Raw genomic sequence first — 23,858 nt, forward strand, 5'->3', positions numbered from 1 at the left:
TCCTAGTAGTTAAAAAAATTGTCCCATACGATTTTTCTTATTTTGTTACCATTTTCCGTACATTTTGTATGGGGTAACAAAAGAGGAAAGTAACAAAAATGTATGGAAATTCTGGGACACTTTTTGTCTCCCAGTGAGATTGAAAGTACTCGTGATTCTGAGTACAATTGGACTAAAATTCCCTAAAACAGTTAAAAAAAAATATTGGCAAAAAAAAAAGAAATGCTCATTTATGTTTTTGTGGACAAGTTACAAAAATTGACGCCCGAAAGCTGAAATCTGCGAATAAAGACGGACAACTCAGTGGATTTTACTGAGTTCATTTGACACGCTAAGTTGATACGATGTCAACACTTACCAGGCGATGTTTATAGATGGAAGACTGTCTAAGGAACGTTTTGGGGCACTGCGGGCAACGGTACTTCCTTATACGCGCGTGGAAGCTGTCTCGGTGTCCCTGCAAACAAATAATACAAAGAAAATCACTTATCATGTAAATAAGTAAATATAGGACTTTTTACACAGATTGACTGAGTCCCACGCACAGAATTATAGTCAAACCAGAATGAGTAGTTAGGTCAAAAAGTCTGTCCACATGAGAGGGCATTGTTTGGTGTCCCTCTCGCACTTACTGACAATGTCAACATTATTCAGTGACGTCATTATTACTGTCATAAATTGGGGATACCAGACAATTTTCAAACTTACTACTCAATCTACTAATACCCAATTGAAGGTATTTTTTAATTATACTCGTACAAATCTGATTTATTGGCATCAAAATAACTACATTATAATTATTTTCCAATTCTTTAAAATATATCGAAACCCTAGTTTGAATATAACCCTAAAATAATATAAGAAGTTATAAAGTCAGGTAATATACAGATAAAAATACTACTACTATGGTAACCTCATTAAGAGCGCTATGACAAAAAAAGGCGATATATTGTAAAATGCACAATATTTATCGACAAAATTGTACACTTTACTCATACTAAAAGACAGTGAAAGTACTTGTTTCAGTTAGAACATCTTATTAACTGCCGGTTAAATAAAAAACATATGAAAAAAAAAGCTTTTTCAATTAGTAATGATTGTTTTTCTGATGCTCGTTTAGGAAAAACCGCGTGAAGCACAGAATTCGGAGCTCTTATTATGTACAATTTGATAAGATCACTCTCATAAATGAGGTAAATTTAAGTTCCAAATATCTTGTACTTAAGGCCCATTAAACAATATTTATCATTTAATCCTTTGAAATTGAGAAATTGAAAGTAAAACGAACTCAATTTTGTCTTGAAAATACATCGAAACAAGTGATCATTTCTCCGAAAATCTACATGTTATCGAAGTTATTTTAGTATATAAATAATCTGCACAATGTGCTTAAACTGCTGTTATCCATTTGTCGTTATAATATTTTATCATGATTTTTTGCCAATTTTTTGAAAACTAGCCTTCCTGTCGCTATTTTACCGGCGACGGACGCCTGCGATTTCAGTGCCGCGCCGGAGCTCGAGCAGGTAAGACGTATGTCGCTTTGGTCTCCGAGTTTTCATCGCAAACGTCGAGAATATTTATTGTTGTGTGGGTCGGACGCCTTGTTTCTACACGGGCTATCCTCGCATTGTGTGTGTGTAAACAGCGACTAACGAATTTGATCCTAGATCCGTAAATATTTGCTTTTGTAATACTTTGTTATGTTTGAATGTTAAAGTATTACAACGTTGTGATGATAAAAATGTGAAAATTACAATACGGTCAAGATGATAAGACACATCAAGATGGTACTCGGGATCTGATGATGGAGCCAGAGGTGGTCACCAGTACCAGTGAACCATGTAAGTAAACGACTTCGTGTTTAGGCTCGTTGGGTTCGTCTCAACAAGACCTTTGACAAGAGGTGGTACTCAGGGTCTGATGATGGAGCCAGATGGTGGTCACCAGTACCAATGAACCATATAACTAAACCCAGAGATGGGGAAATCGTAATCGATTCCGGATTACACGATTACTTGATTTTACTTTGTAATCTGACACTACTGGGTGTCAGATTACTTGTAATGTAATCAAGTGAAACGGTAAATTACCATTACATGTAAAGGAATCACTAATCATCTATACAATCATTACTATTACCAATAACTCGGAATCATAGTCGATTCAAAATAACTGAAATTATTGACTTGATTACTTTCAGATTACGAATATGTAGTACCTCAGATTGCCGACTGTCACTTTGACACAAAAGTCATCATGGGTGTCGTAAAATAGGTTTTAGGGGGTGCTGATTCCAAAATTAATGACCAATGTGGAATCTGACATTGCTGACTGTCACTTTGACACAAAAGTCGTCATGGGTGTCGTAAAATAGGTTTTAGGGGGTGCTGATTCCAAAATTAATGACCAATGTTCAATCTGACATTGCTGACTGTCACTCTGACACAAAAGTCGTCATGGGTGTCGTAAAATAGGTTTTAGGGGGTGCTGATTCCAAAATTAATGACCAATGTTCAATCTGACATTGCTGACTGTCACTCTGACACAAAAGTCGTCATGGGTGTCGTAAAATAGGTTTTAGGGGGTGCTGATTCCAAAATTAATGACCAATGTGGAATCTGACATTGCTGACTGTCACTTTGACACAAAAGTCGTCATGGGTGTCGTAAAATAGGTTTTAGGGGGTGCTGATTCCAAAATTAATGACCAATGTGGAATCTGACATTGCTGACTGTCACTTTGACACAAAAGTCGACATGGGTGTCGTAAAATAGGTTTTAGGAGGTGCTGATTCCAAAATTAATGACCAATGTTCAATCTGACATTGCTGACTGTCACTCTGACACAAAAGTCGTCATGGGTGTCGTAAAATAGGTTTTAGGGGGTGCTGATTCCAAATTTAGTGACCAATTTGGAATCTGACATTGCTGACTGTCACTTTGACACAAAAGTCGTCATGGGTGTCGTAAAATAGGTTTTAGGGGGTGCTGATTCCAAAATTAATGATCAATGTGGAATCTGACATTGCTGACTGTCACTTTGACACAAAAGTCGTCATGGGTGTCGTAAAATAGGTTTTAGGGGTGCTGATTCCAAAATTAATGACCAATGTTCAATCTGACATTGCTGACTGTCACTCTGACACAAAAGTCGTCATGGGTGTCGTAAAATAGGTTTTAGGGGGTGCTGATTCCAAAATTAATGACCAATGTTCAATCTGACATTTCTGACTGTCACTTTGACACAAAAGTCGTCATGGGTGTCGTAAAATAGGTTTTAGGGGGTGCTGATTACAAAATTAGTGACCAATTTGGAATCTGACATTGCTGACTGTCACTTTGACACAAAAGTCGTCATGGGTGTCGTCAAATACGTATCCGGAGGTGTTTGAAAACTAATGACCAATTTGGAATCTGACACTGTTGACTGTCACTTTGACACAAAAGTGATCATGGGTGTCTTCAAATAGATTTTCATGGGTACTGATCTCAATATTAATGATCAATTTCGAATCTGACATTGCTGACTGTCACTTTGACATAAAAGTCGTTATGGGTGTCGTCAAATAGGTTTCCAGGGGTACTGTGCAATGTCAGGTTCCAAATCGGTCATAACTTTTTAAATCATTTCATTAATTTTGGAATCAGTACCCCCTAAAAACTATTTGATTACACCCATGATTCCTTTTGTGTCAAAATGACAATTAGCACTGTGAGATTCCAAAATAGTCGTTAATTTTGGAATCAGCACCCCCGGAAACCTTTTTGACGACACCCATGACGACTTTTGTGTCAAAGTGACAGTCAGCAATGTCAAGATTCCAAATCGGTCATTAATTTTCAAATCAGCACCTCCGGAAACCTATTTGACGACACCCATGATGACTTTTGTGTCAAAGTGACAGTCAGCAATGTTAGATTCCACATTAGTCATTATTTTTGGAATCAGCACCCCTAAAACCTATTTTACGACACCCATGATGACTTTTGTGTCAAAGTGGCAGTCAGCAATGTTAGATTCCACATTGGTCATTATTTTTGGAATCAGCACCCCTAAAACCAATTTTACGACACCCATGACGACTTTTGTGTCAAAGTGACAGTCAGCAATGTCAGATTCCACATTGTTCATTAATTTTGGAATCAGCACCCCCGCAAACCTATTTGACGACACCCATGACGACTTTTGTGTCAAAGTGACAGTCAGCAATGTCAGATTCCACATTGGTCATTAATTTTGGAATCAGCACCCCCTAAAACCAATTTTACGACACCCATGACGACTTTTGTGTCAAAGTGACAGTCAGCAATGTCAGATTCCACATTGTTCATTAATTTTGGAAGCAGCACCCCCTAAAACCTATTTTACGACACCCATGACGACTTTTGTGTCAAAGTGACAGTCAGCAATGTCAGATTCCACATTGTTCATTCATTTTGGAATCAGCACCCCCGCAAACCTATTTGACGACACCCATGACGACTTTTGTGTCAAAGTGACAGTCAGCAATGTCAGATTCCACATTGGTCATTAATTTTGGAATCAGCACTCCCTAAAACCAATTTTACGACACCCATGACGACTTTTGTGTCAAAGTGACAGTCAGCAATGTCAGATTCCACATTGTTCATTAATTTTGGAATCAGCACCCCCGCAAACCTATTTGACGACACCCATGACGACTTTTGTGTCAAAGTGACAGTCAGCAATGTCAGATTCCACATTGGTCATTAATTTTGGAATCAGCACCCCTAAAACCTATTTTACGACACCCATGATGACTTTTGTGTCAAAGTGACAGTCAGCAATGTCAGATTCCAAATCGGTCATTAATTTTTAAATCAGCACACCCGAAAACCTATACTCGTGGTATATGCACTTGAAATGTGAAAGTGAAAATGCTAGAATGACATGTAAACCACGAAGTTGTATAGTCATATTGTTCATTGGTATTGGTGACCACCATCTGGCTCCATCATCAGACCCTGAGCACCACCTTGAAGTAATTAGAATTGTATTTGTCTTTTTTTATCATCATATTAATATATACTTTACTCTAATACTTATCATATAACAAAAGCAAATATTTGGGATGGGATCTACTTTTATAATTATTACTTTAATCTATATATATAAAAATGAAATGCGTTTGTTAGTTACCTTTAAACTCGAGAACGGCTGGACCGATTTACGTAATTTTGGTATTGAAATGTTTGTATTAGACCGCAGAAGGTTTAGGCAGTGTAAAAACACGTAAATATTGTGATGATAATTAGAAAACAGTGATTCTTTTTTTCCCATACAAATTGTTCCTACCTGACATACCTGACAACTTGACAATGACGTGACGTTGACTTGACGAAATCGGAACGCACACGTCTGTTACAGCTATTTTAAAGCTAGGAACACACTACGCGGACGTCCGTCGTAAATCGACCGCGACCGCGACCGATCAGTGTGCACGGAACAAAACATCCAGCGAGCCAGATTTCGATCGGACGTCCATGCGCTCAAGGCCACGTCCACGTCCGTCGACCGATAGTTTGCACGGTCATGTGTAATTTCATTGTCCAGATTCCCGTCCGTCGTAAAACGACCGCGACCGCGACCTATCAGTGTGCACGGAACAAAACATCCAGAGAGCCAGATTTCGATCGGACGTCCGTGCGCTCAAGGCCACGTCCGCGTCCGTCGACCGATAGTTTGCACGGTTATGTGTATTTCCATTGTCCAGATTCCCGTCCGCGGTCGATTCACGACGGACGTCCGCGTAGTGTGTTCCTAGCTTTAATAGTCTATGAAGTTGTCATTGTCAAATTGCTTGCCAGATTTATAAATTTTCTCTAATAGCTGTAACAGACGGTTAGATTTGGTTCGGGCCGGACCGGTCGGATTTGGTCCGCGTGCTCTACAGACGGCCGGATATGGTTCGGAGCGAATTAAATCCGCTGTCCGACTCGAACCAAATCTGACAGTTTGTTACAGCTATTAATTTTATACTTCACAAAAGTAGTGATGAACCGGTACCATCGCAAATAAATAGTTACATTCGCTCCGTGCAAAACTTAGGCGAAGGAAACCGAAACGATCACAATCCTCAAGATCTCTACACACATGGCGATCGGTTGCTCGATTAGAGTGAGATAGAGCGATAGAGTGAGGCAATACATGTTTGTCCTTCTCTACCTATTGCTCCATCTCACTCTAATCGTGCAACAAGTAGTTGATTAGGTGGATGTCACACTGGCTCCGATTCGCATCGCACAACCGGAGCCAGTGTATCATCCACCTTAATATGTAGCGGCCAGGTAATGCGGCTAAAAAATATTGCTTGAAATGAAATGAATGAGAATGAGCTGTCATAACAGAAAAAAAATCTGTTAGACGTTGTCAACTGTTATTGCTGTGATTTGTATTTTGAGATAAAATAAAAATAGTATATTTTTAGGGTTCCGTAGTCAACTAGGAACCCTTATAGTTTCGCCATGTCTGTCCGTCCGTCCGTCCGTCCGTCCGTCCGTCCGTCCGTCCGCGGATAATCTCAGTAACCGTTAGCACTAGAAAGCTGAAATTTGGTACTAATATGTATATTAATCACGCCAACAAAGTGCAAAAATAAAAAATGGAAAAAAATGTTTTATTAGGGTACCCCCCTTACATGTAAAGTGGGGGCTGATATTTTTTTCATTACAACCCCAGCGTGTGATATATTGTTGGATAGGTATTTAAAAATGAATAAGGGTTTACTAAGATCGTTTTTTGATAATATTAATATTTTCGGAAATAATCGCTCCTAAAGGAAAAAAAAGTGCGTCCCCCCCCCTCTAACTTTTGAACCATAAGTTTAAAAAATATGAAAAAAATCACAAAAATAGAACTTTATAAACAATTTCTAGGAAAATTGTTTTGAACTTGATAGGTTCAGTAGTTTTTGAGAAAAATACGGAAAACTACGGAACCCTACACTGAGCGTGGCCCGACACGCTCTTGGCCGGTTTTTTTTGTAGTTGGAATAAACTAGCTTAAATGGTGTATTTTAAATGAATGGTAAAAAAACTCCAAATTGATTTCAAAAGCAATTTAAAGTATTACAGTTAGTAACTAAAACAACGCAATAACCGGATGATTGCCACAAGAGGAAAAAGGTAAGTCATCTTATCTCTTCAATAGGTATGTGCATAGCCGGGCACCGTTAATCAAACATTTAACTTCGATAATCGTTAATCCGTTACTAAAAAAGTTAACTTCGTTAATCGTTAATGCGATACATTTCAACAAATTTAACGTAAGTTAAAGTTAATCGATAATCCGTTAACGCGTGACAAAAAAATATTTTTACTGTAGGTATATTATATTTAGTTGTATCAGTAATCCACTATAATGTATTATATTACTGTAAAAGCCCGAATTACAGCAAGCCTATTGAACTCTAGGCTACATGTGGAAGGCAGTGATTGCCTGAGCTACTGCCAAGAACTATGTCAGGAGAGCTGCAAGATCACAGCAGGCGGAAGCCGGGTAGAAGCTAGGGAAGAGAATGTGGTCTTAAATTGGGCTCGAATTTGCTGCCCTGTCACTAGAACAGAACCACAGTATAATCTAGAACAGTTGCCATGGTAAAACTTAGGATTCATCGAATCAACGTTGGTAAAAGCGAACCCATGTGAACAACAATTCTTTAGGTAATATTTGGGCTTTTGGCGATCAAAACCGGTAAAAGCTGGGATTTACCGGTTAAATCCTAGGATTTTCCGTACTTCGGACTTTTACAGTAGCGTGTTTTTTTCGCGGCGCTGCCCTGCTAAATTAACGATTAACGGACTCGGAGAAATTTAACGGAAGTTAACGAGTCCGTTAACATTTTTTAGAGTTAACTTAAAAATTAATCCGTTAATCGAAATGTTAACTTCGTTAATTAACGATTAACGGATTAACGAGTTAATGCCCAGCTATGGGTATGTGTATATTAAATAGGTACGCTATAATGTAATTAATGATGTAGCTACTTAATTGTGTCAAGTAAAAATGGTCACTTATTTGCCTTGCCCCATGTTTTGCGCCTCCAAGTATAAGGCGATACGAAGTACGCCGGGCAGCTAGTTTTTTAAATAAATTTTAACATAATTGATATTATTTCGCGCTATATTCTCGTATTTTCGTACAAAATAATGTTTATTAGAAACCAAAAGTTTATATCGAGATAGTAGATTGTGGTTGTTATCAAAATTCCATAGAAAGGATCAAGATTGTTTTGTCCATTATTGTAGTGCGAGCGAGTGATAAGACGTGCTAGAAAGGGTCGGCATATTGGGCTCGCGCGGCGGGTAAAATACCTAATTTCGCCCGACGCCGAAATGTTATAACGCTCTTAAGGTCTTTGGTCCCACGGTAAGCTCAAAAAGGCTTGTGTTGTGGGACTTGTGAGTACTCGGGAAAACGACATCGACATAGAGAAAATTTAAAAAGCTTTATTTACTACATAAAAAGAGGTGAATATTCTCGTTATTTTTTATATAACCAACAAAAAATTGTATACAATTGAGATGGCGCTGCCCTTAATACAGGTTCAGGTTGGTTCAGGAATCAGTCCGTTAAACGGAGTACGCTGGTTCGATTCCAGCTCAGAACACTTGGTGGCCTTGGTCGCTTGTTCTTTGTATGAGCAGTTCCCGGCAACTTTGTACATAGCCACGTCAGCAAATTTTAATTGATCCTATTTTGTTACCAACATTTAGTAATATAAGTCGACTTTCGTAAGATATATACAGGTTAATTGTTATAATTAAGAAAATATAGATACTAGAGAACCTTAATGACGAAATAAAACTTAATAAAATCTCAATTCATTAATAAAATCTTAGTAACAAAATAGGAATTAATAAAAACAAATTTAACTTTTTCCTTAATTTTTGTACAAACTTTTCGAGAACTGCTGGTATATGACATTTATTTAATGTTTATAACATAATAGTTACATAAACTACTTAAAAATACAAGTTGAAATCTTTTCTATGAAAATAATTTAATTTGTTGTAGAACATTTGATAATTTTACTATTTAGATAGCCGTGTCGAAACATCAGCAACTCGAAAACGCCCAGGCAATTGTGTTAAGAAAGTTAAATAAAACATTACCTTAAGCTGTGAGGCGGTGATGAAGCTCTTCGGACAGAGCGAGCATTTGAACGGCCGCTCGCCTGTGTGGGTCATCTGATGCGTCTTCAGGAGCGCGAAACACTGTCAAAAAGTTAAAAATGTTAAAATAGTTAACACTAACGGCCCAGCCACGACATTGGTCTAAGCGCGGCAGCGGTAAGCGGCAGCCATACGTGCTGGGCCTTGGTTCCTTAACATGAAGTATTTATTCTTTGATCTCAAACAGGATAATTTATATATTACAGCAGTTCTCGAAAAGTTTGTACAAAAATTAAGGAAAAAGTTAAATTTGTTTTTATTAATTCCTTTTTTGTTACTAAGATTTTATTAATGAATTGAGATTTTATTAAGTTTTATTTCGTCATTAAGGTTCTCTAGTATCTATATTTTCTTAATTATAACAATTAACCTGTATATATCTTACGAAAGTCGACTTATATTACTAAATGTTGGTAACAAAATAGGATCAATTAAAATTTGCTGACGTGGCTATGTACAAAGTTGCCGGGAACTGCTCATTATGAGTTATAAAAAAATTGAAAGAGCTCAAAAAGGCTTGTGTGGACACTTAAACAATGTAGACAGTAGATAAGACTATTTTGTAGGGACATGTATTTTTGTGTTGTGTACCATACTCCTGCGATAAGTGTATTTCTTGAGTAGGTAAATGGCATACGAAGCCTTCTCATAGGTTTTGAATATGTAGTAGAGCCAGGCTCCTGAGTTGATAAAGTATCGTAAGTTCTTTTAGTTCATTCAACGGGCGTGTATGTGTAGATATTCTACATAATATTGGAGCGACATGTATGGTTGCTGCAATTATCTCAGGTGTGTGTGTGTTGTAACATATACTTGCGATAGATGTATTTCTTAAGTAAATTACAGGTGCAACCGTGTAAGCCGTCCCGCAGGTCTCGCTAATGTAATAGATCTTATCTTCGTGCGCTGTTATTGTAGTCCTACCAAACGGGTGTGTAGTAACATTGCGAAATTATTTTTTGCAGCAGTGATAGCTGGTGTATGTGTTGTACCATACACCTGCGATAGATGTATTTCTTAAGTAAATGACAAGTGTTACCGTGTAGGCTTTCCCGCAAGTCTCGCACATGTAATCGAGCTTGACGCCGGGCCGCGCGCTCTTCTTATAGTTGTAGAACCGGAAGCGAGGCTTTATGTTCAGATGCACGCGGTCGATGTGAGTTGATAGTGAGGACTTTGATAAAAATGATTTGTTGCACTGAAATAAAACAATAAAACTGCGTTAAGCGTTAGAAAATGGCAAATTTTAAACTATAAACTGAAATAGATACCATACACTAAAGAAAAAGCGATCAAGCCCACTGGTGGCGAAGCCGGGAATCGAACCCGGGTCTCCAGCTATCGCGGCTGACGTGTTCGACCGCTACACCACCCCGACCGCCGAGGTACCCGTCGAAATTTCTCTAGTGTATGTTATCTCTGAAGGCTATTAGGCGCCTTTGACCAACTCTAAGGGCGAGCAATTTGTGCTTGCACCTCCTATATGAATCCTTTTGCAGGATTACGATATAGCGAGAGAGATGGTGCTGCCATCTATCGATGTAGGGAACAAATCAAACTATTTTATTAAATATTTTTTTGATTTGTGTTTTTATATTTAATAAAATAATTTGATTTGTTCCCTACATCGTAATTTTAAACTTTTACTGCATACAAGGACCATTTAATACTAGACTGATATAGCCCATACAAAAAAGCGTACCCCTGAAAAAAGCTTAGTTTTTGCTTTAAAACTAGATGGCGTTGTTTCGTAACCCGGGAGTGGAAAAAAACATATTTTCACACATATTTTTACTTGTTTTTATATTATACTATGAATAACTATCAAAAATCTTTATTTTAATATCAAAATATTGGCTCAAAACACAATTTTTACAAATTATATTTTTTGGTTGGCCTCGACGTAGTTGTGATCGCTTCGCTGGCTAAGTTTGTTCGCATATTGTCTAATTATTGCCAAATAAAATGACTAGATGACGTTGGTGGACTAGGAAAATGTCACATCCGTTTCGTTGTTCATTAATATAATATACTTAGTGATAATAAACCTATATGTTGAGCTCAAATACGTTCAACAAAACGCAATTATTGTGCCAACAGATGTGACATCTGACATCCATGTCACATCACAAATGTCATTGTATGATTTATTGAATATTCATAATATATGGATATTAAATATTTTAGAATCGCAGCAGCAATGCGAGTAGAGATACAGAATTAATAACTGTATAAATTAATAATTGTATGACCAATGACCTCATACATAAAATTACCAGTTTAGGTGACAGAAGGCGAATCCAATTTGTAAACATTAAATGTGCTAAGGAAAAGAATCTTTCCGATTTTCAACGGAACACGGCTGAAGGGGCGAGCTGGTTTCGACTGCGCCCATGCATCTCAATTGTCCAGAAAGTTCATTCGAAGATCATTTTGCTTATAATAATCTGAGTAATCAGTTAATCACAGTGAATGGTTTGACAGTATTTCAGCTAACATGTAGAGAGACTTGCTAGCTTCGTCGGTCAGGCTTCGTCTTGGACACAACGCGGATAGTTAGGCCGCCAGGTGTGGCACTTTGGATTACGTTTTTATAATAAATTAATGATAAGTAGTTTGTATTGTTTTGGTAATTAATATATTTTCTACTCGTATACTACTCGTTTGGTACTCGTATAAACCTAAACTGAGATAATAAATGAATAAAAGGAAATAATTAGTGAAACTCTGACATAAGTAATAATTAATAAGACTAAATGCGTTTTCACATTATCCGATCCGATATCGGATGTAGGACTGATACCCCATACATTACAGGCGCTATCTTGGATTTTTTCCATTTAAATCCTTCCGACATCCGATATCGGATCGGATAATGTGAAAACGGACTAAGACAATAGATACCTTGTTAGTGTTATATACCTATGCCTATGTATATCCCACCAAAAACATTCTGTAAAAAATAGCCGTCTCGATGGAGCTGCTTGTTTATCTCTAAAAAGTAATGAAATCTACATAAAGTTCCTTACTGCGATTTCTTTATTATTATAGTTAACTAGCCTTTTCCCGCGGCTTCGCTCGCGTTAAATTCGAAAATCTCTCCACAAACTTCCATCCTCCATACTAAGGAAGTGGGGGAATATAAAAAGAGACAAAAAGTAGCCTATGTCACTTTCCATCCCTTCAACTATCTCCACTTAAAAAATCACGTCAATACGTCGCTCCGTTTTGCCGTGAAAGATGGACAAACAAACAGACACACACACTTTCCCATTTATAATATTAGTATGGATGTTGTGTGACTTGGCCGTTGAAGTGTAGCGGTGCTGGCGACAGATTGGTGCAATGGTGTCATGGAGCACCTGGTTATAAACTTCTTTATACCCTTGTGTATAAAGAAGTTTATAAGTTTCATATTCGATGGTCCGAGCTAAGGTTCGTAAAGCCATGAAGCCGAGCTGATAATCATTGTCGCTAAACGCCGATCGAAACGCAGTCTGAAGTGGGTGATAAACGTACGATACGAGCAGGTATGCGTACTTATGGCTCGACGACCTTTTTCGATTGTGTGTCACCGTAAGTATACGCGTAAAAACCGCTGCGCATAGTAGTCGACCATCCAACGCGTACTTGCTCGTACGCCTATCACCCACTTGACGTCGCGCCAACACTTTATGGAAAAAGCGGGTTTTCGACAACTACCAATAAGATTTTAGACATTCAAAAATCTTCAATAATACTCAACTGTTTCGGTCGCACTCGTTCAAATATAGGATAGGATTGGTATGAGCGAGACGGTCAGGAGATTGATTGTCAACATGATATCTATCATAAACACCGTTCGAAATGGCCTCATTAAAATCTAAATTTTAAATATATTGAAAGTAATATTACTAATCATTGACGTCACGCTCAAAATGAAAGAGATAGAAAATTTGACAGTATGGTACTCTTTTGCATGATTGTCATAATTCAAAATAAGAACGATGGCTTGCGTTGTAAACAGGGACTGAAACATGACACGGGCCCCTAGCGTCATCTATATACTTTTCACTGTATCACTTGTAATGCCGTTGAACTACCGCGTGCGTATTTAAAAAAAAACGACATTTTTATTCAAATGACACTCTTAGTGACATCTAGCGACATAGATTTACGGCTGCCAACGGGGTACGGTATTTAGTATGGACTCTGCTGGTCCTTTATAATCGTCCTTGCTGCATATAAGATATTATATTACCACACCTCGGACACTGGCGATTAAATATATGAAAGAGGCGCGTTCCTAGCACACAGTCTAAGCTCGTGTAGGTGAACGCGTACCATGCTTGTATGAGTGACATATGACAGGTGGACTGTTCGCGTTCTTGGCAGGCGGTAACTGTGAGGTAACCGAGAGGGGGTGGGCGGCACTTTCAGCGGGGAGCGGGAGTGGCCATACTGTATGATAGTACTCTTTATTATACTGTGCCTTTACGACATAATTATAAAGGAAGGCTACAAAACAGAGTGATTATTCAGTAGTATTATTTGCTAGTTAGTGTCAGGCAAGGACCATATAATACGGAACAGACAGAGCCCATACAAAAAAGAGTACCCCTGAAATGTATGGACATTTTAAGCTTAAAAATAGATGGCGCTATAAACTGAAATAGATACCATACACTAAAGAAAAAGCGATCAAGCCCACTGGTGGTGAAGCCGGGAATCGAACCCGGGTCTCCAGCTAACGCGGCTGACGTGTTCGACCGCTACACCACCCCGACCGCCGCTAGATGGCGCTGTTTCGCAGCCTGGAAGTGGTCAAAATCATATTTTCTTTTTGCGTGTTTTTATTTTTTATAAGAACAAATGAAATGCCTCTTTATTTTAATATCATGATATCACGTCGATACACATTTTGAAAAATAAATAAATAAATATTAAAGGACATTCTTACACAGATTGACTGGCCCACGGTAAGCTCAAGAAGGCTTGTGTAGTGGGTACTCAGACAACGCAACGATATATATAATATATAAATACATAGAAAACATCCATGACTCAGGAACAAATATCTGTGCTCATCACACAAATAAATGCCCTTACCGGGATTCGAACCAGGGACCGCGGCGCAGCAGGCAGGGTCACTACCGACTGCGACAGACCGGTCGGTGAAAAAAAAAACTGTCCCGTATTATATCATTCTTGGTGTGCAGCAAAGAGGATCGTGTATTATAGAGAATGACTGTCAAAGTAAAATGTGTAATCACAGTGCATAGACTGCCATCTCTCGACACAAGCTCAAAACTTTTGAACCTCAGTTTTGACAATTTGGCCCATATTCTTAGCTTGATATGTTTTAAAATGTCAAATATTAATAGCGCCATCTAGCCGAGCGTACCCCAAAGGTGTATCGCCATCTAGCTCACCGTACCTTTTTCTGTATGGTTTTGGGGTACGTTTCTTTCTTAGACTTTATCGGTCTTTACGAAGTTATATAGGTCTTTGGTGTGCAGTAAAGTGTTGAATTGTACCAAAATGTACGTACATCGTCACACTTGTAAATTTCTACGCCGTGCACGCGCTGCCGGTGAAGACTGAGCTGGTCCTCGTCAGCGAACGAGCACCCGCAAGTCTCGCAGAACCTGACAGAGAAAAGTATAAGTTTAATAAAATAGTAAATAAATATTATAGGTATTCTTACACGGATTGACTGACTCCCACGGTAAGCTCAAGAAGGCTTGTCTTACTCAGGCAACGATACTTATATTTGATATACATCATCATCCTCCTTGCGTCATCCCGGAATTTGCCGCGGCTCGTGGGAGCCTGGGGTCCGCTGTGACAACTAATCCCAAGGTTTGGCGTAGGCACTAGTTTTACGAAAGCGACTGCCATCTGACCTTCCAACCCAAAGGGTAAGGCCTTATTGGAATTAGTCCGGTTTCCTCACGATGTTTACCTTCACCGAAAAGCGACTGGCATATATCAAATGATATTTCGCACATAAGTTCCGATAAACTCATTGGTACGAGCCGGGGTTCGAACCCGCGACCTCCGTATTGAAAGTCGCACGCTCTTACCGCTAGGCCACCAGCGCTTCAATATACAAATATATTGATATATTTAAGATACAAATACTTATATTTATTTCTTTCTTATATACATAGAAAACATCCATGACTCAGGAACTCTGTGCTCTATTATATTTATGGGCATGGTTCAATAATATTTCTTGTATGTGGGTAGCTTTTGCACATTGTAATTTTTCCTCAGTCACCCGTTGACCACGAATGCTGTAAAGTGTTCGAAACGTCGGGATGAATTGTAAATTCATTTTTTTTTATACTACGTCGGGGGCAAACAAGCGTACGGCCCGCCACCGTGGTCACCGTAACCTATGGACGCCTGCAAGTGAGAAGAAGTGCAACATGCGCGTTGCCACCCCATTAGAAACTTGTACATTCCCTTTTGCTGTGTTAAATACACAGTAAAAAGGAGTGCACAAGTTCCAAGGAGGGTTCGGGTTGCCGACGACTTAAAGGACAATAGACGGAATAAGTCATTATACGCGATTTAATCCATTTCCATACTTTTATTTTATATATATTTACCGCAACTTCGGATCACAGTCGTTGTGGGGCTGAAAGTGTCGATCGAGTGCTTCCTTGTTCTCAAACTGTATCTTGCATATTGTACATTTCAGCGCCTTTATTTCTTTCTGAAAAAAAAAATGATATTTTCTAAATTAATATTTAAAACCTAATTATCACAGATCATGTTGTTTTTGGGCTAATTTTACTCTGAATTCAGGACCGATAGCTTCTCTATCCTACATAAATAGAATTAAAATATGTGCAGTTAACACACACACTAAAAAGACAACCCATATGAGTTGACTCCATACTTAAATTATCAGGTGTTTGAGCCTTCACATAATAGGCTGGTTTCCTACTAGTCAAATCAGCTTCTTTTTACGAACTGTCAAAACGATTTGCTAATATGGAATTACTATGAAATCCCGAGGAAGTCCGTTCACGGTCAATTCATTTACGGCCTCCGGCCCGTCGTTTCGCTTCTCTAAGCCACTTTTTTATCTTTCTTTTTGACTTATTAAATAGAAATTACGTTCAAATGTAACTACATACATACTATGTAGTGATTTATTTCGTGCACTGCACAAAATATTTTATTTTAAGTATATACTAGCCTATTACATTGTATGAATTTACATTTATCGCAGGCATATGTTTTGACTCCATACTTACCGTATTTTGGGTCTGTTTCTTGACCATAGGTGCTCAGTCCCATGACACCCTTGATAGTTTCTTTTATATCGCAGTTGTATGAGTCTTGTGCACGTTGCTGTAAACATTTCTCTAGATATATCGCAGTAGTATGGCAAACCACACTCCTGCGACGTTGTATATACCGCAGGTACTTGCCTTTTGTCTGATTGGGCCTTAGGCACTGGTCCCACCGCGAGCTCGTAAGCTATGAGCTCTCTCGGCTATAAAAACGAACAAAATATAAGCACTCCGTGCAAATAAAAGAGACACGGCGATATTGATAGCTCACCGCTGGGCGAGTAACTATAAACATGGCCGTGTCTTTTATGTGATTCTCTTTTGTTCGTTTTTATAGCCGATAGCTCATAGCTTACTAGCACGCGGTGGAAACAGTGCTTCATGTAAACATTTCTCTTCATATATCGCAGTAGTATGGCAACCCATACTGCTGCGATATATGTATAGTAATCGCAGTTACTTGCCTTATTGGGTGACTGTTTTGTGCATACGGCCGTAAACATTTCTCTACATATATCGCAGTAGTATGGCAAACCATACTCCTGCGACGTTGTAATATAGCAGGTTGTTACCTTATTGTGTGTCTGAGTCTTGTGCATACGTAGTCCCATGGCGCCCGTGAAAGTCTCTCCACAGATGTCGCAGGTGCCTCCTAACGCGTTCTGGGTCGAATGGTTTATATTCCTACCTTATTGGGTGTCTGTTTTGTGCATACGGCCGTAAACATTTCTCTACATATATCGCAGTAGTATGGCAAACCATACTCCTGCGACATTGTAATATAGCAGGTTGTTACCTTATTGTGTGTCTGAGTCTTGTGCATACGTAGTCCCATGGCGCCCGTGAAAGTCTCTCCACAGATGTCGCAGGTGCCTCCTAACGCGTTCTGGGTCGAGTGGTTTATTCGTAAGTGTGTGTAGAATGTTGATTGTTTTCTGAAAAATAAATAAATAAATATTGGGTACACCTTACACAGATCAACTTAGCCCCAAACTAAAAGCAAAGCTGGATGGGTGCTAAGCGACGATATACATACTTAAATAGATAAATACATACTTATATACATAGAAAACATCCATGATTCAGGAACAAATACCTGTGCTCATCACACAAATAAATGCCCTTACCATAGTGAAATAACAGAGTTTATTTTATTTCGTTGGAAAAATGAACGAAAAAAAGGAACATGGAAGTGTCATCGAACTCATCTAAGCCATAGAGGAATAAGTAAGGAAACAGTTGTAACTCCATACATCAGTAAATGCGGGTTATTTGTAGTGACATCTAGCGTCACAATCACTGTACAATTATGTTTTTGTTAATAAATTATTTGTATTTGTTATTTGTATTTTGTAATCACGCGTCAAATAGAATAAATTATCAGTACTGCTACTTGTCAATAGATGTCGCGACTAACCAAAAGCATAATGCTCACTAATTTTTAGCTAATATAGCTAATAATATTACAATAGTATTAATCAGTATTCAGTTTTCAATTCCTTCTGCTTGTAATATAAGTTGTAAACTGTTCTAATATTAAATTTTTGGCAGACGAGACACGGTTGACACCTAGTATCGAGTAGTGGTACTGATAATTTACGCTATTTGACGCATGATTGACGCGTGATTGTCGCTAGATGTCACTACAAATAACCCGCATTTACTGATGTATGTTACAAGTGTTACAACTCTTCCCTTATTCCTCTATGTCTAAGGTGTAAACCGGGATATCAAATACCTACACTGACATCCGGAAAATTTGTAAGGTGATGTATGAAAGGAGGGAGTGAGATTTTATCAAATTTGACATTTACATTTTGATACCTCGGAACTCATTATTCTTTTTAATATATTTTATTTTGTTCTACGTGAATTAATGATTATTTTACTGACATTTATTTTAGTTCTCATTTCATTGACGACCGGTCTGGTCTAGTGCGTAGTGACCCTGCCTGCTGCGCCGCGGTCCCGGGTTCGAATCCCGGTAAGGGCATTTATTTGTGTGATGAGCACAGATATTGAGTCATGGATGTTTCCTATGTATATAAGTATTTGTATATTATATATATCGTTGTCTGAGTATCCACAACACAAGCCTTCTTGAGCTTACCGTAGGACTCAGTCGATCTGTGTAAGAGTATCCTATAATATTTTATTTATTTTATATTTATAATATATATTCTATTTGATTTAATTTCGCTTCCATGGTTTTGAATTAATATATTTATAATAATTTTGTAATTACATGTTAGATAATTTAGATTTGTAGAATACTAACCATATATTTAAGTCGTTTATTACTATGTAATACTACGCGTACTAACAACAATGATCTTAGGTCCTTTAAATAAATGATTTTATTTGAATATGGTGAAAAATAGTGTAACAGTGTCTGCCACTGGATAGTGACGACCAAGGCTCGGAACCGGTTTATTTTTTACCGGTTAAAACCGGTTTATTTCGATTTTACTCCGAACTTTTTAAAGAACGCGAACGTTATGAGAACTTTATTTTAACCGAAATAAACCAGTTTATTCGACGAGCGGCGAGACGCACCTAAATACCTAAGTTCATGCAGCGAGTTTTCTGTTTGGTTAGAACAGTATTACCTATCATGTTGCGGAATAAACCGGTTTATTTTGTTCTAAACCGGTTAATCGAACGAAAGAGTTCTTCTAAATAGCGGTTTTTCGAGCGAAAACGAAATATAAAGGTTTGTCCGCAAGTACATGATAACGGTTTGAAAATTTAACCGGTACCCGAGCCCTGGTGACGCGACTGGGTCCCATCAGATGGTCTGCTTTGCCTATAAAGACTCACTTGAAGGTGAGGGGGCAGTGTCTGCACTCCCAGGTCTTTCCAGCGTGGAACTGCGCATGCATCACCGCCATGTAGCGCCCGCGGATCACCAGCTTGCACTCCTGAAAGTACATGTAAATTTGACGACCGATCTGGCGCAGTCGGTAGTGACCCTGCCTGCTGCGCCGCGGTCCCGGGTTCGAATCCCGGTAAGGGCATTTATTTGTGTGATGAGCACAGATATTTGTTCCTGAGTCATGGATGTTTTCTATGTATATAAGTATTTATATATTATATATATCGTTGGTACTCAACCCACAACACAAGCCTTCTTGAGCTTACCGTGGGCCTCAGTCAATCTGTGTAAGAATGTCCTATAATATTTATTTATTTTATTTATTTATTTATAAGTTTTTTTGCAAAAATTTCATTTTGGACACAAGCTTTTATCACCGACTGTACCTTCCTTTCATCAGTCATCTACTGCTCTCCGAGACGTTTCTAAAAACCCCTTACTCGATGGGATACGACGTTTCATGACAAAGTTCCTATGACCACCTTTCTGCTCCATCATCAGATCAGCTCCATGATACCATAATATTGCAATGTCACGTGATTTACATATGTGTGCAAATTTTCAGCTCCATCGGAAACCGGGAAGTGGGTCAAATTTAGCTTCTACGTTTTGACGCACACTAACATACTAACAAGGCAAGTTGAATAAAAGCTTGTAAAAATAATTATATTCATACATACATATAATCACGGTATGCATGTTACCCATAAATTGGTAGGCAGAGCACATGAACTACTAAGTTTCAGTGCCACTCTTGGCAAAAAGGGGTTGAAAGAAATCCAAATTGTGACATTGCAGTGACAGGTTGCCAGCCTCTCGCCTTCGCCACAATTTAACCCATATCCCACAGTCGACTTCTACGACACCCACGGGAAGAAAGGGGATGGTGGAATTTTTCATTAATTAGAAAAAGCGAAATATATGTGTTCAGTATTTTTGCACGATCTAACTGACGGACTAAACAGAATGCCATTTTTTTTATATATTCGTCATCCCTATTCCGTTTTCAACCCTTTATTGGCCAAGAGTGGCACTGGAGCTTGAGTAGTTTTATGTGCTCTGCCTACCCCTTTGTGGGATACGTGAATGAATGTATGTACCTTGCAAACGTATTTGAGCTGGTGGCATTCGATGAGATGTGTTCGTAGTTTGTTCGGCCACTTGAAGCGGCAGAAACAAAAGTGGCACTCGTTGGGACCCAGAGCCTAAAAAAAAAGAATAAATTAACCGTTCAGTTCAATGAACTACTAATGAGTCTAATCCATACTAATATTATAAATGGGACAGTGTGTGTCTGTTTGTTTGTCCGTCTTTCACGACAAAACGGAGCAACGAATTGACGTGGTTTTTTAAGTGGAGATAGTTGAAGGGATGGAGATTTTCTGTCTGTCTATCTGTCTGTATGTCTGTCTGCCTTTGTCTGTCTGTCAACCTGCCTATCTGTCTGTCTCTGTGTGTCTGTATGTCGGTCTATCTGTCTGTCTGTGTGTGGCATAGTAGCTCTCGAACTATAAACCGATTTAGATTTAGTAAGTAGTCACCATAGCCTATAGACACCTGTCCTCAAAGTGTAGTTACATTTCTTTTTTTTTATACGTACCGGATCATGCACTTTGATATGGTTCTCATAGGTGAACATAGACAGGAACCCCTTGTAACACTTTTCGCAGCGGACGAGCGCGTGCTGATAATTTTCAGACTCCTTGCGTGCCGCCATTTCGCGCAACTGTTCCTCTTCTGATAGGCGGACCACCTGGGGAAGAGTATTATATAGATATGTGAGTGTGCAAGGGAAAACGTCCCACTGTCGATTGCTATACACAATATTTATCGTCACAAATTATCACAAATCCATACTAATATTTTATAAATGGGAAAGTGTGTGTGTCTGTTTGTTTGTACGTCTTTTACGGCAACACGGAGCGACGAATTAACGTGATTTTTTAAGTGGAGATAGTTGAAGGGGTGGAGAGTGACATAGGCCACTTTTTGTCTCTTTCTAACGCGAGTGAAGCCGCGGGCAAAACCTAGTTATACACTATGTAACATAATTGCCGAAGATAAATCCTACGGCTTATACATTACCTTCTATAGTACCTTTAATTTTCATGGTGTTTATTTTAAAAAAAGGAAGTGGTATTCGTAACCGCTATTCGATACCGGTTATGCTCTTAAATGGATCACCAGCATTAATGTTACATCCTGTATATAATTATCGTCACAAAACTGACAGTGAGTTAATTTTTGTTAACAACTTACGCTAATTGGGGGGGGGGGGGGGGGGGGGGCCCAAATTGTGAAAATGACCATGTACTAAATATACTAGAGAGCAGAATCATTTGGGAGTAGTTCGGTCTAGTACAGTCGCCATCAGATATATAAGAGCGCCCGAGGTACTCAAAAATATCTGAACACGCCTCTAACGCCTAGGCAATAGAGGCGTGTTCAGATATTTTTGAGTACCTCGGGCGCTCTTATATATCTGATGGCGACTGTACAGTGCAGGGAATCGTGTCTTTTGTACTATTAGTACATGTACAGTCAAAGAATTTAATTTCCTACCCATTTTGTACCATGTCACAGTAACGATGTTACCCATTTTGTACCATGTTACAGTAACAATGTTACTGTGACATGGTACAAAATGGGTAGGAAATTAAATTCTTTGACTGTACTACACAAGCCTAACATATGTTTTTAACCCCCGACGCAAAAACGACAAGGTGTTATAAGTTTGACGTGTCTGTCTGTCTGTTTGTCTGTGTGTGTGTGTGTCTGTCTGTGGCATCGTAGCTCCCGAACGGATGAACCGATTTAGATTTAATTTTTTTGCCTGAAAGCTGAGTTAGTCGGGAGTGTTCTTAGCCATGTTTCATGAAAATCGGTCTACTATGTCACGGTCGGGGGTTTTTTCAATATTTTAATTTTGTGGTTAGGTTTTGCAATGAACACAATGTTACCTGTATATTGTACCGCTCCTCGAACTTGGCGTAATCCTCTTCGCACATAAAGTACCGCTTGAAGCCCTTCTTTTTTCGCTTGTAGGGGGTCTTCTTCTTGGCCACCCATTCCACGCCCGGCTTTTCTTCTTTCACTTCTGGTTCCTCTTCTATTGACTTCCGTTTTTTACTACAGTAAGTAAAATAGATTGATTTAGAATAGCACATTACGCTGCAGGTGAGGTAAACATGTAAACAAGCAATTTAAAATGAGAGGCGTTGAATAGTTTCCTACTAGTCAAATCAGCTTCTTTTTAAGAACTGTCAATACTATTTGCTAATATGGAATCACTATGAAATACTCCCGTGTGGTGACGGGTTAAGAATTTCACCACCCCCTTTCTTCCCGTAGGTGTCGTAGAAGTCGACTGTGGGATATGGGTTAAATTGTAGCGTAGGCGAGAGGCTGGCAACCTATCACTGCAATGTCACAATTTCGTTTTCTTTCAACCCCTTTTTGCCAAGAGTGGCACTGAAACTTGAGTAGTTTCATGTGCTCTGCTTACCCCTTTATGGGATACAGGCGTGATTATATGTATGTATGTATGAAATACTGAGGAGTGACGTCACGGTCAAATCATATAATTTTTATCTTTCTCTTCGACTTTTTAAATAGAAATTATGCTTAACCCACAGATCAATACAACAAGATGGCCCTTACAGGGCGACTCGCGGTCACCAAACATACGACAAATCAGGTTTATAAAAGTTTGAACGCGTGCGACACCGATCAGTAGCGCCCAAGTATACGACCCGCTAACAGTGTCCGTGTCCGCTCGGGAAAAAATCTTAAATAATCAATTTTGGTTGCAAACAATGGTCTCTTACAGCATAAAGTGGTGTGGCAAGTCTTCTAACACTTCTACATGTAAAAAAGATGGAACAACATTCCACAGTTAAGTCAAATTAATTATTTTGTTGAATATTGTTTATTGTCCGCGGAGTTCATTTATACTGGTCAATATGGTTGTGCTGAGCGGCGCCGAGGCGCGTCTATCCCTCTTTACCGAGTTAAAAATGTGATATGCTATCCCTTTCACGTAAACGACTAGGCATGGGGCCATGTTAGTTTAAGTCTGTTGCGGGAACTTCGTACTGCCGTTCGTACCATGTGCTACCATTTTATGAAATATAAAAGAAAGCAGATTTGTAATAGTGAATAATTATCTAGAATCTGTAGAGTCTGTAGTGGTATTTAGTTCATTGATTAGTTTAGAATATTTAGTTGGTTATTTAACTTAGTAAACGTAAGTAAAAATGCACAGTTTAGTTATTAGTTACTAGAATGATTTTTATTGAGATGCTATCACAATTATCATCCTCCTTGCGTTATCCCGGCATCGGCATTCGCCACGGCTCATGGGAGCCTGGGGTCCGCTTTGGAAACTACTACCAAGATTTGGCGTAGGCACTAGTTTTATGAAAGCGACTGCCATCTGACCTTCCAACCCGAAGGGTAACTAGGCCTTATTATAATTTAATTATAATATTATAATTT

The 23,858-nt window shown here is 38.8% G+C and overlaps 1 protein-coding gene and 1 non-coding gene across 2 annotated transcripts in view; both read right to left on the reverse strand.

Annotated features, from left to right (window-relative positions):
- Positions 1–23,858, reverse strand: part of LOC125239083 (zinc finger protein 723-like) — a 34,431-nt gene that overhangs the window by 1,204 nt on the left and 9,369 nt on the right. The window contains exons 6-15 of the mRNA XM_048146561.1: positions 22,322–22,490; positions 20,962–21,114; positions 20,462–20,566; positions 19,307–19,407; positions 17,283–17,421; positions 15,794–15,900; positions 14,728–14,824; positions 10,237–10,395; positions 9,138–9,239; positions 359–457 (exon numbers count right to left, since the gene is read on the reverse strand). Of these exons, the coding sequence (XP_048002518.1) occupies positions 359–457; positions 9,138–9,239; positions 10,237–10,395; positions 14,728–14,824; positions 15,794–15,900; positions 17,283–17,421; positions 19,307–19,407; positions 20,462–20,566; positions 20,962–21,114; positions 22,322–22,490 (1,231 nt within the window). The remainder of the gene's footprint in view (positions 1–358; positions 458–9,137; positions 9,240–10,236; positions 10,396–14,727; positions 14,825–15,793; positions 15,901–17,282; positions 17,422–19,306; positions 19,408–20,461; positions 20,567–20,961; positions 21,115–22,321; positions 22,491–23,858) is intronic.
- Positions 10,503–10,576, reverse strand: Trnas-cga. The gene has a single exon. It is a non-coding gene; the product is annotated as a tRNA-Ser (tRNA).

Source organism: Leguminivora glycinivorella, chromosome 25 (assembly GCF_023078275.1).
Source record: "Leguminivora glycinivorella isolate SPB_JAAS2020 chromosome 25, LegGlyc_1.1, whole genome shotgun sequence".
NCBI lineage: Eukaryota > Metazoa > Arthropoda > Insecta > Lepidoptera > Tortricidae > Leguminivora > Leguminivora glycinivorella.